The sequence below is a fragment of the Microtus pennsylvanicus genome, chromosome 1 (genome assembly GCF_037038515.1).
Source record: "Microtus pennsylvanicus isolate mMicPen1 chromosome 1, mMicPen1.hap1, whole genome shotgun sequence".
Taxonomy (NCBI): domain Eukaryota; kingdom Metazoa; phylum Chordata; class Mammalia; order Rodentia; family Cricetidae; genus Microtus; species Microtus pennsylvanicus.
The window spans coordinates 154,578,559-154,592,664 of NC_134579.1; the positions used below are offsets into that span (position 1 = coordinate 154,578,559).

The 14,106-nt window shown below is 35.2% G+C and overlaps 1 protein-coding gene across 1 annotated transcript in view; it reads left to right on the plus strand.

The window, feature by feature from the left end:
* The window catches only part of LOC142842469 (vomeronasal type-2 receptor 116-like), a 32,757-nt gene extending 20,463 nt beyond the window's left edge, over window positions 1-12,294 (plus strand). Inside the window, exons 4-6 of the mRNA XM_075959195.1 lie at window positions 723-950; window positions 4,860-4,983; window positions 11,390-12,294. Of these exons, the coding sequence (XP_075815310.1) occupies window positions 723-950; window positions 4,860-4,983; window positions 11,390-12,294 (1,257 nt within the window). The remainder of the gene's footprint in view (window positions 1-722; window positions 951-4,859; window positions 4,984-11,389) is intronic.
* Window positions 12,295-14,106: the final 1,812 nt, after the last annotated feature.

Consider the following 14,106-nt stretch of genomic DNA (forward strand, 5'->3'; position numbering starts at 1 on the left):
TTAAATATTTTTCTGTGTATTTTTTCAGTGCATGTGTTCATGTGTTTTGATCTCACTGTTGTATACTGCTTGCACATATGTATATTTTTATTTCTGTGTGCCTGTCTGTCTGCTTGCCTCTCAGAATCTTTCTTTGTATTTGAGCATAAATCTAACTATATCAATATCTCTCTGTGTAGGTGTTTTTCTCTGTAACTGTCCCCATGGGTGTAATGTAAATTATTGTGTGCATGTATTGGTGGGCCTGTTTATGTGTTTTGTAGTTTTCTGTTTTTGTGTGTCTGTTTCTGTACATATATCTCACTGTATTTAGCTTTGTTTTCATGTGTGAGTGTTGGCATTTATGAGTATATCTGTATAAAATGTAAGTAGCTGCATTATGTATGTTTGAATGGAAGTGAACTTCTGTCGCTTTCTCTGTCTGTCTCTATCTCTTTCATGTTTTGTGTGTGTGTGTGTGTGTGTGTGTGTGTGTGTGTGTGTACATGTGTTTTCATGTTAGTGTTTGGTATTTGCATGTAAGTCTGTGTTTCTGTTTGGGAGTTTTTTTTTCTGAAAGAACTTAAATTCTAGAAACATTATGATAGTATTAATAGTCCACTGGATTCATGGTTAATGCACTCCTGGACATCTTCAATAATACTGCCATTAAGTTGAAATAAAATGCATTTAATGAATTCAAGGAAGGGCACACACACTATAGAATGGTGTGTCTCTTTCAGCTGCACTCCTGTCTGAGGAAAACACGCTTCACTAATCCACTTGGAGACAGAGTGATTATGAACCAGAAAGACAAACTTCAGGAAGAGTATAGCATTTTTCATATTTGGAATCTCCCATACGGTCTTGGACTAAAGGTGAAAATAGGAGAGTTTAGCTCATATTTTCCATATGGACAACAGCTGCATTTATATGAAGACATGATAGAGCATGCAACAGGAAGTAGACAGGTGGGTCTGATTTAACTGTATTCTTTTGCAATACACAGCAGTAACGTGCACAATGGGATAGATTTGTGCTGTCTTGTAACAAACTACAAATAAATAATCACATTACAGAACATTTTCTCACCTCCTATTTTAGGTTTCTACATTTTTCTTTTTGAGACATTTTATTAATACTTTGAGGAGTTCAGATATGCATACAATGAATTGTTATCATTCCAGAATTTCTTCTTTGTTTTTAATATACAATGTATAATGTATACATTGTACTCCTATGCTATACTGTGTCCAGTAAGAGAGCCACTTATCTTGGTACTATTCTGATAGCTAGACTGTTATTGTCCTCCTTTTGCAGAACAATGGACACAGGTGTGAAAGATTGAGGCTAACTCTAATGGAAGAGAGAAGTAAACACATACAAATCATTAATTTTTATTAGATAATTTTTATTAAATCTCTTTACCAACAGTTCCTAAATTGCCAACATCTTAAAAAACATATTAACGCAATATATTCATAATCCTATGAATTTTAATTTTATTCATTTTTCTTTCTTTTTGGTTAAAATTGACATGGGTGCTTTGTTTGTGTATATGTCTCTGCAACACTGCTATGTGTGGTGACAATGGATGCAGAGCTGTTAGAGTAATTGCTATCTAGAAGAACATTGCTTGATCCTGTAAATATTTTCACATTTCACTCAAACCAGAGACTGTGTGTCTAGTTACCTTATCTGTGTGGAAATGAGACATAATAAAGAACATCAGACACTACACATTTTCATGGCTTGAATGGAAAATTCTCAACTAAACATTGAGTACTATAAGTCAACAACACAACAGAAGGATCTGTCACTGTGACAGACATGACTTTATTCCACGATTACAAGGATTGGTCGACATATGCAAATCAGTTAAGTAAATGTAGCCCAGAAATAGTCGCAAGCATAGGCCTACATGAATATTCAAATATGTGCAGAAATGGCTCTTAATAAAATTTAGCATTCATTGAGAGTTAAAATTTAAATCAAACACAATTCTTTTTGTTTGTTTTTATTTTATTTGTATTTATTTATTTATTTATTAAAAAATTTCCACCTCTTCCCATCCTAGCATTTCCCTCCTACTTCCCCAATCCCCCTCCCCCTTCCTCTCCAGGGCTAAGAGAAGTCAGTGTGCCCTGCCCTATGGGAAGTCCTCACAATCAAAGGAACCCATCTTGACTTAAAAAGAGTTAAAACATTATTTACTCAATGTTTTAGGGTCTGATCATATTAAAAAGTTTTCTATGACAATCATATTGACAACATTGTACTACAGGAAAATAAACTCAAACAATTTCCAATGAAATCCTAAGTGAGGTCATTTGTATGTGTTGGTGAGTATGCTTAATCAAAACTCTTGGGTGGCAGAGGATGAAAAAACCCTACTGTTTATGGCCAGTCAGGACTGCTTAGCATGTCCTAGTGACTAGGGTTGCATAAACAGACCTTGGCTCAAATAAACAAACAGTGATTGGACAAGGATGAGTATTTTCTCCACTCTTCTTGAAATAAGTCCTTAATATCTTAGCAAAAAAAAAAAAAGAAATCGTAAAAAATAAAGAAAGAAAAGAAGAGAAGAAATAAAAGCACTGATAGCTTACATATTTAATCCCAGTATTCAGAAGGCAGGAGACTGAGATTGCTGTGTGATCTAAGTACACATACTCTAAATAATGAGTTGAGGTCTATCAATACTACAATTTGAGTCTCTGTTTCAAGAAAACCACAAGAAAAAAAATGGTTTGTATTCAATCATATTGGGGAGAACATGAAAAAACCAATGTAATGGAGACACTGTGGTGATGACACATAACTCAGTTCTGAACAGTGGATGCAGAGTGCGCACACAACAATAGCAGATGTCTAAAAGAGTGTATAGAAACCAATCAAGAGCTTTTTCTTTATACTAAGTTCCTTTAATTTAAATTTTAAGAAACACTTCAGTGTAAGTTTTACAAAATCAAACTTTTATATTTTTATTATATTTTATGTGAATAGATGTGGTTTTTATTTTTATTGATTTTTATTTTTCTCTAATTCACTCCCTGCTTTTCCCCTCTCCTTCAATCCTCCCCCAAGCATTATTTCCAAATTTACTCAGGAGATTTTGTCTTTTTCTACTTACCATGTAGATTAGATCTATTTATGTTTTTTTTAGTGTCTTCTGTGTTGTCAAATTTACTCAGGATATGTCTCTCTTAGTGTCCTCTTTGTTGTCTAAGTTCTCTGGGATTGTGATTTGCAAGCTGGTTTTCTTTGATTTATATTTAAAAACCACTTATGTGAGAGTACATGTGATAATTGTTTTTCTATGTCTGGGTTACCTCACTCAAAATTATGTTTTCGAACTCCATCCATTTCCTGCAAAATTCAAGATGTCATCATTTTTTTCTGCTGTGTAGTATTACATTCTGTAAATGTACCGTATTTTCCTTATCCATTCTTCAGCTGAGGGGCATTTCGGTGTTCTCCAGGTTCTGGTATTACAAACAAAGCTGCTATGAACATGGTTGAGCACATGTCCTTGTGGCACAGTTGAGTATCCTTTGGATATATATCCAAAAGTGATATTACTGGGTTTTGAGAAATGTTTTTTTCCTAATTCTCTGAGAAATCACCAAACTGTCATTCAAAGTGTCTGTACCAACTTGTATTCCCCCAAGCAATGCAGACATATTCCCTTTACCCCACAACCTTTACAGCATACATGGATCAAAGACCTCAACATATAGCTAGCCACAGCGAAACTTATAGAAGAGAAAGTAGACGTAAATTTAAATGCATTTACACAGGGGACCACTTCCTAAATATAATCCTAACAGCACAGAAACTGAGAGAAACAATTAATAAATGGGAGATCTTGAAACTGTAAAACTTCGGTAAAGCAAATGATAAGGCCAACAAGAAAAAATGACAGCCTACAGAATGGGAAAAGATCTTTACTAATCCCCCATCCTACAGAGTTCTGATCTCCAAAATATACTAGAAATTCATGAAATTTGTCTTCAAAAGAACAAATAATCCAAATCAAACTTTTATTCAGATTCCCCAAATATTTACAGGCTTTGTAAAGCATTTAAACCTCTGGAAACACCATTTCTACCTGCTACATACATATCAATTATGCCCTTACTCTGCCTATATAGCTGTTTTTTTTCTTTATAATATGTCATTCTTTCTAATGATGTTTTTGTAGTTCCTGTGTGTTATCTGACATTTAAAGAGATATACCACCTATTTCAGACATACATTCATCTTAGCCTTCTGTGATATTGCTGTGATTAAATACTGACCAAATTCATATGGAGGAGGAGTTTTGATTGGGATCATAAATTACAGCAAAGAAATAACAAGGCAGGCATATGGAGAATACAATTCATCGTAGATTCTGAAGGAACATAGCTTACCGGCTTTCTCTGAATTCTCACACAACCCTGACTAGGAACAGCACTGCCCAAAGTGGGCAAGGCAGTCCCACACATATTGCCCATTCATAAAATGATTAAATGATTTGACAGTAGGCTAATTTGATGGAGAGAAATATTTTAGTTATGGTTCCCTCTAACTTATTATGTACGTTATGTCAAGGTGATGAAAATTAAATACAAAAACCACTTTGTAAGCTCTATAGTATTTGTCATATCAACTACCCCATTCTTTCTCCTAAATTTCTAGATTTGGGAAGCTACTCAAATTTACATCAGTTTGTGTCCATACATTTGTATGCCTGGTATTGTAAAATATATTAAGTTTAATCTGATCACTCCTTGATGTTTATAAAATTGACTTATCGGTATATCAACATAATAATAAAATATATTTATAGGAGTAGCTAAAACTCCTGACACCAGCTTGTGTCTGATTCTTCACAGATGCCGCCCTCTGTGTGCAGTTCGGATTGTGGTCCTGGATTCAGAAAGTTCTCACAGGAGGGAATGGCAGCCTGCTGTTTTGTTTGCAGTCCCTGCCAACAAAATGAAATTTCTAATGAGACAAGTAAGTTTTGGCTATTAAGATAAATCCTACAGACCACATAGATCATCTCCTCTCAGTTATACTGGGATGATCTAATGGGCCAAAAGTCAAATGAAGAAATGAAATATATTAAATTCCTAACTTAGTTTTTATAAAACTATGATTATTAACAAGGTCACTTTAAGTAAATTGTCATACCATTGAAGTGGCATTTCAATTGTATTTTAATACATAAAAACTGCCTGCATATCTGAGAGTAAAACAGTCCCACTGGTCAGCCTTACAGACTTCAATGTGATAACATACACCTTTAAACCCAGTAGCCACAATGCCATGCACATTTAATCCCAGGAACTACCCTAGGCTGATATGGAATTCGGTTGGTGCATACCTTTAATCCCAGTGGTACATGCCTTTAGTCCCAGCCATAGAGAGGAATATGTGACAGATCTCAGACACAGTCTCTTTTTGAGATTCTGAGAGGCAGGATAGCCATTTCAAACTGAGGATAAGTAACAGTTTGTGGCTCTTTTGCTTTTTAGATCATCAGGTTGAACCCTAGTTGCTGACCCTGAATATTTATTAATCATGCTTCATTTGGTACCCAACCTTTTGTGATACAAATTCAAGAAAATGATATTAGCTTGAGGCTTTTTATCCACCGGCCCAAGCCACAGATGGGATTGGATTTCTAGTTCTAGGAGCTGGAATGAAAACTAGCCACCTGGTTTCAGAGATAAACTAAGGCTCCCAGCTCCCATCTTCCCTGTCTTAGCTTCCATGTAAAGATCCAAAATACACAGAAAATCTGGATACTGTATGCTAATGTGGTGTCTTTGAATTGTTTGACTTCTGGGAAAGAAACAACAGCTGCTAAAAGATATTTGTTTATTAGTGCTGCTGGATTGATCTAACCTATATATTTTGAAAATTCCTTTACTTCAAAATTTAAATCAAAAGATATGTTGCTTTGGAGAAGAGATTTTACTTTTGTTTCCAAAGGAAGTAAGAGGCTGTGGATTCTGGGTCAAGAGAGATAATGTTTAATTGGCAAAGGCTCCCTGAAAAATCTCCACTGAGAATGGATGACCCAGATGATCCAACAATTCAGAGTACGTTTGTTGCATTTTCTTCTGAGTTCTGCATTCAGAACAGCTTTAAGACTACTGACTGAAATGATCCAGCCTCAAACAATACTCCAATAAGGACTTGACTATAATTATAAATTTTCTTTGTGTCACCAAAACATTATCAGCACCCACAATCAGCAGGATATAGCCTAGAAAACTATGCACAAATCCCCCCTCAATGAATTATGGATATGTTTTGTTTGAAATGTTCATTACTAGTTGTTATGGCTAATATTCACGAAAAAGGGCTAAGCAAAGAAATTAGATGCAAGATTCTTGTTTTGAAAAAAAAAGTCATGCTGTGGTGATGCATACTTTTAATCACAGCACTTGGGAGGCAGAAGCAGGTAGACTCTGTGAGTTCAAGGTCAGACTGGACTGCAGACTGAGTTGCAGGACAGGCTCCATAGCTACTGAGAAATCCTGTCTCAAAAGAAAGAAAAAAAAAAAGAGAGAAAGAAATAAAAAAGTGAGATAAGGAAACAAGAAATGGAAAGAAAAAGGGATATAAATAGTATAAAATAGAAAAGTAGATTATTGAATCTACTCTGAAAAGATAAAAGGAGGATACAGATATGACAAGGTAAAAAAGTAGATTTTTGAATTGACTTTTTCAAAGTAAATGTTAGTTTTAAATATTTCACATTGGTTTTACTTTTGTATATTGTAAACAAATTTTGTATATTCATACAAACTTGAGATTAATTTTCTTAAAACAGATTGTACAAATATTTTGAATATTATTCAAGGTATAGTATCTATACAGCTCATTTAACAATGTAATGCCAATTTCTAGTCCTTGAAAACTAGCATATTAACTGTATAGGAAAATAGAGCAGACCAATCTATTCAGAGAAGATAAGGGACACTGAAGAATCTCTTCATAAAGTTTACTTTGAGGAAAAAGTCAAGGTTAGGAACTAAATTAAGTATAAGCCTTTGGGCTCAACATGATAACATATATATATATAAAATATTTTCTCTGAATTTGCCAAATGCAAATTAACTAAATAATGTGGGTATATTTCTTCCCTGCATATATTATATATAGTCATTATATTTATTGTATATAGTTTTCTTATATTAATATAGCCTTCTTTTTATTATTTTTGACAAAAAGGAGAAATGTAGAGGCATTTTAATTGTATATAATAAATGAAGACTACCTGAAGTTCTGAGAGTAAAGCAATTTCATTGGTCAGCCTTATAGAAAAGATTTTGGAAAAAAAAAACTTTAATCCCAGTAGCCACCATAGTTGATATAGAAATTGGGCAGTGCATGCCTTTATCCCAGTGATGCATGCCTTTAATCCCAGCAATAAAGGGGAATAATAAATGGGGGAAGACAGCTCTCAGACAAAGTCTCTTTCTGTGATTCCAGGAGCCAGGATAGCCATTTCAGACGGAGGTTGAGTTAAAAGGCAGTGGCTGGCTGTTTTGATTTTTAGATTTTCAGGTTGAACCCCAATTTCTGACTCTGAGTTGTTCTTAAAAGTGCTTCATACCATGACATACATCTTTGATTCATTGAAAGTCTAAACTAGGTGGCCTTTTCTCAAAGAAACAATTTTCACAGTAACACAACAGTGTGACCAAGTTCTACATAAGGTTTTCTTTAGTGATTAATATCTTCTGTAACTACATATAGATTGTATTCCAGTCATGAATCTTCACTAATATTTACTTTCTTTCAATTTTCATATCTCTATATTTCACTATATTTTTATAGCCACCATATATTTGCAAAATCAATGCTGAATAGAAGTCAGAGTAATTAAATTCTATTTTGTATATCTTGGGAGCCAAATTCAAGTATACTATAAGATGAATAAAGAGGTGAAATCATTACTTTTAAATTTTTCAACTACTGTTCTTTATTAAACAGAAGACTTCAAGCAATAACCAAAGATCCTTTTTTCAAAGATCAATGTGATTGGCAATCTAGGGAAGTTAATAAGTTTGAGCACATGATGTAGAAAATGTGGAGTCTTATAATAGCCATTTTTACATAAAGCACACAGATAGTAATGTCAAGAACTAGAGGATTAAAATCATTTTCTGTGAAAGCAACTAGCCACAATTACCCAAATGGTGCTATCTCCTACACAGCTCCTATTAGTTAAATGGTTGTTTAGAGTTGCTTACATAAAATGGCAAATAGATAGTTTTCTCCCGTATTGCCTGACGTTCTAGAAAATTAAGGTTTATAAAGAATATTTATGAGTGGTAAGATGACTCACAAGATAAATCTTTTGCCACTAAATCTGATGGTGATCTCAGCCCGAGCTCCATGTGGTAGGAAGTGGTTGCCAACTCATTGAGATTGTGCTCAGATCTCTATGGACCTGCACATAGATCATACTCCAAATTAATCAAACTGCAATGAAATTGCCTTATAAATAAAAATATATAAGAATAAAGGGTATTTACAACAAAAGTTAAACAAAAATAATTTATTAACTCTTGAAATATGTGTATATATGTGAGATGGGTGGTTTTGCATACACAATTGCAGGTGCATGTGAGAGGCATCCAATGCCCCTGTAGTTAGAATTACAAACAATTGTGAGACAGATAACATGGATGCTGTGAATTAAACTCAAGTATTGTGCAAGGATAGTATATTCTCTTGATAACTGGAATAAATTTCCAGCACTTAAACAAATTAAATAAGTACATGTGTCCATAAATTCATCTTTCTAAATAAAAAATGCTTAAAACCTGGGACACCTCATTACTCTTTGCAATTATCCAATAGATAAAAACAATTTGGATCATATTTCCTTATTATCCAGGTAGGAAATTACATCTTATGAATACAGTACGCTTCTTCAAATGAAACCTTTTTTACATGCCTGAATAACCTCTCTTCATAATCATGGTGTTATATCAATATCTACTTGATATCAGACTACATTTACAGAGTCTTGGTCTTGAATAAAATGTTAAGGCATTAAGGTATTTGTTCCCAAAAGTGATAGAATAAATATGGAGGGCTTTTTAATGCTCAGTATGCACACAGGTATCTACCTTTAGATTAGCATCCCTACTGCCTGATGAGGACATACGTGAACACATTATTTTCTTTAAATATATTTTCCTTTGAAAATTAAAAATTACATTTATAAACCTTTCTTCCCTTTTGCTCACTTTCCTATATTCCCCATGTAAACTAATAACTCTGATATTCAAGCTCTATTGTTATTTTACATGTATACAAACATGTAGATATACAAACACGTATAACTTACTGATTCTAAAGGGACTTTTGCCAACCTGAGAATATAAAGCATGACTCTAGAAAGTCTTTTTCCTCTCCCCATTACCTTCGTTTTGGTTACAATATTATATTAGAGTAATAGTGAACAGTGATAGTAATTGGCCATTTCGGAGATGTTGCCTTCTTGGAATAGGTGTCGTCATTTGCTGGAAACTTGTCATAGAAGAGGGAGATTTTGAGGTTTCATATGCTTAGGCCATTACCAGTTAGACCATTTACTTCCTTTTGCCTATGGATCAAAGTTATAGAATACTCAGCTCCTCTTCAAGCATCATGTCTGCCTTCATACCAACATGTCCCAGAATGATAATAATGGATTTGGCCTCCAAACTTCATGACACCCAAGTAAATGCTTTTCTTTGTAAAAGTAACTATGGTCTTGTTTTCTCTTCACATCCTCAGAAACACTAACATGACTAGTATATTCGTAAAATAGGCCACAAGCTCTCTCTATAAAGGTCAGGCTATCAGAGTATTTAACTCCAACTAGCAAAAAGTGTTTTTTTGTTATTTTTAGATTTATTTTTGTTATTTATTTATTTTCTTTTTAATATATTTTTTCCATTTAAAAATTTCCACTTCCCCCCTCCTCCCATTTCCTTCCCACTCCCCTAATCTACATCCTCCATCCCCCTCCACCTTAACAGAGGGCAAGGTACTCTTTGCTGTGGGAGGTCCAAGACCCATCCATCTTCATCCAAGCCTAGGAAGCTGTGCATCCAAATAGACTAGGGTCAGAAAAGGCCAGTACAAGTTTCAACTACTTGTTTCTACAGCAAAAAGTGTTTTATGGCAGTCCTAATTGACCTATCCAATCAAAACTAAATTATTTGTCCTATCAGGGGGTTCCCCTTCTACCTTTATATACTGCTATTTTTCCGCCCGCCATGGCTGACTCCTCTAACCAGAGGCAGAACAATGTTCTCCTTTACCAAAACGCATTCTCTCCTCTCTTATTGAATACTCTTATCCATTCTCTGTCTCTTGTCTTTGACTCTCACTCCCTATCCATTGTCCTCTTGGAAAAACCAATCTCTTTTTAGTTAAGAACTTGATCTTAGCCTGTTGTATGCAGACTCCATGGGTCTCTACAGATTCTGTTTCCTGTTTCTTCTATGTCAGTGTGTTTGGGCTGGTGAATTCATACTAGATAATATATCACATAACTTGTAGCAAAAGAAGACACATCTATTTCAGGGAAAAGCATTAATAAAACAGACAGAAAGGAATCAGACATCTGGGTAACCATGACATCTGAAATATTAAAATACACTCTGTGCAATAATATGATTAATTATTTTAATCTCTAAACTCCTAGTTTCTCTGAATTCATTATAGCATTCAGAAAGTACTGAAAATATCTGTATTTTCTGATAACATAAAAAATGGTATCATCAACACAAAGAGTTAAATAGACAACATATTGTTTTATTTAATTCTTCATAATAATAATGAGTGAGTATTTTGAAATGAAAGTATTGCTATGCAACACTGTCTCTCAACTATATCAGTAAAGAAGGCAGATATCACAATGTTTATTTATTTGTTTATTTTGTTGTTCTTGTTGTTGTCTGTTTTTGTTTTTTTTAATTCATTTATTTATTAAGTATTTCTGCCTCTTCCCTGCCACTGCTTCCCATTTCCCTCCCCCTCCCCCGATCAAGTCACCCTACCTCACCTGCTCGAAGAGCAATCAGCGTTCCCTGAACTGTGCTAAGCCCCACACTGAGACAATGGGGATGTTCTATTGGGAACTCACCAAGGCCAGCTGTCCTGGGTCTGAAAAAGCATGGGATAAATTTGGACTAGCTGAACATAGCAGACAATGAGGAAGAATGGGAACTCAAGAACAATCGCAGTGGGTTTTTTATCCTAGTGCACGTACTGGCTTTGGGGGAGCCTAGGAAGTTTGGATGCTCACCTCACAATGTTTATTTAACACACTAAATTTAAATAGTCTCTCAGTAAATGGCAGAAGTTGTACATTGTACTAATCATGCTTTTCTGTCTCCAGCAGATGTGGAAAAATGTGTGAGGTGTCCAGAGGATAAGTATGCTAACAGAGAGCAGAATCGGTGTATTAAAAAAGCTGTGGTCTTTCTGAACTATATAGACACCTTAGGGATGGTTCTGACCTTAATGGCCTTGTTCTTCTCTGCATTCACAACTGTGGTTCTTGGGATATTTGTGAAACATCACAACACTCCCATTGTGAAAGCCAATAACCAGAATCTCAGCTACATCTTGCTAATTTCACTCATCTTTTGTTTTCTCTGTCCCTTGCTTTTCATTGGGCATCCCAACTCAGCTACCTGTGTTCTGCAACAAATCACATTTGGAATTGTATTCACTGTGGCTGTTTCCACTGTGTTGGCCAAAACTGTGACTGTGCTGCTTGCTTTCAAAGTCACAGTCCCTGGAACAAGGATGAGGTATTTTCTGGCTTCTGGTGTTCCCAACTACATCATTGCCATCTGTACGCTCATCCAAATTATTCTCTGTACAATCTGGCTGCAATTTTCTCCTCCTTTTATTGACAAAGATGTGCATTCTGAGCACGGCCAAATCATCATTGTGTGCAACAAGGGCTCAGTTACTGCATTCTACTGTGTCCTGGGATACCATGGCTCCCTTGCATTAGCGAGCTTCATTGTGGCTTTCTTGGCCAGGAATCTCCCTGATACATTCAATGAAGCCAAGTTGCTGACCTTCAGCATGCTGTTGTTTTGCAGTGTCTGGATAACATTCCTTCCTGTCTACCACAGCACCAAGGGCAAGATAATGGTGGCTGTGGAGGTCTTGTCCATCTTGGCTTCCAGTGCAGGTCTACTGGGATGCATTTTTATCCCCAAGTGTTACATAATTTTGTTAAGACCAGAGAGAAATTCTCTTCAAAAGTTAAGGGAGAAAGCATCTTCCTGAACACACATTTCATAAATTGTAAATGACAATTACTGTATTGGTACAGAACCACCTAATACAATACAATGTAAACTGCATGAATGGCTACTGAGTCTCATCATTTCTTCTAATTAGGAGGCACAGCAGTGTCACTTACACTACTTTTCTGTACACTGTGATCCATAATCATCCGCACAGCCACTTACATGATAAGATCCAGTTCTTGAACATTAGCACATAGGGGATGTTTTCCTTTCTTTCACAATTTCACAGTAAGATTTGAAATAAACTCAAGTAACTTTATTGATATCTGAGTGAATGAGGGACTTTGAATGCAAATGAAAACAGAGAAATCTTATAGTAGAGAGAAATAAAGCTTTCAGATGGTAAAACAAATTTGCCCACTCTAATGGAAATAAAAGAGAATCCTTTTGCATCCTGAGAGTAAGAAGAATAGAATTTAGGAGAGGGAGAGAAAAATGTTTCATAAATAAATATAAAAGATATTAAGAAAGTTGGAAAGTTGTCTCAGCATTTAAAGTCATGTATGTTTTTTTTTTCCTTATTATTTGTGGTTTTTAGAGACAGGGTTTTATTTTGTAGCTTTGGAGCCAGTCCTGGAACTAGCTCCTGTGACCCCGGCTGGCCTCGATCTCATACAGATCTGAATGCCTCTTTTTTCCAAGTGCTGGGATTAAAGGCATGCGCCCCCACTGCCAGGCATCATGTATGTTTTTTCCAAGGAGATGAGTTCACTTCCCATTCCTCAGAACTTGTAGTTCACACTTTCCAATAATAATAGCTCCAATGAAAGCATTGCTCTCTCTGGCTTCCAAGAACACCTCCATACAGTTGTGCACATAATAACATACCAAAAAGCACACATATACCTAATTGAAATTAAATTAATTTTTTAATTTTAGGAGTCTTTTATTTAGAGATAAGATAATACCAATAAAAATTAACATGAGAATTTAAATATGATGCAATTTAACAATACATGCTCATATTGTACATGATATAGTATAGAACAATGTATAAAATATCCACACAATTATTTTCTTTTGGGTACATTATGTTAATAGAGACTTTTATAATGTATATTTCTCATTTGTTGTTTTGAATGGAAAAATATAAAACTGAATATTGTATATCTTTGATTAAATATACTGAATTCATTGCTGTACTATCTTCCTTTTTAAAACACAGAAGAAAATACGAAAAATATATATTTATCTAGATATACTTAAACATATGGATAGATATCTTTCAGTGGTTAGCTTTAGACTTTGACAAACTTAATTCATGAAACTGAAATACTTTAATAGAGGTTCTGTGAAGATATAAAGTTAGTGTGGTGACCATATGCTTTTGTCTATTACATGAGGTTGTTTTCTCATTTGTCAGTCTTATTGTGATCTTTGAGCATAGAGACACAGACCACAGACTCTCCTATAATGTGCTTTGTTAGCTCTACATAATAAAACACATTCCTCATTGAGAGTACAGATTGTATTAAAAGATAATGTTCTTTGTATGTGTGTGTCTCTCATTTATTTATTTATTATTAAAAATTTCCTCCTCCTCCCCGACTCCCATTTCCCTCCTCCTCCCCCCACACCTCTACCTCTCCCTCTCAGTCAGAAGTACAGAAAGGGTTCCCTGCCCTGTGGGAAGTCCAAGGTCCCCACCCTCCAACCAGGTCTAGGGAGGTGAACATCCAAACAGGCTAGGCTCCCAGCAACGCCAGTTCACGCAATAGGATCAAAACCCAGTACCATTGTCCTTGGCTTCTCAGTCAGCACTCATTGTCCGCCATGTTCGGAGAGTTAG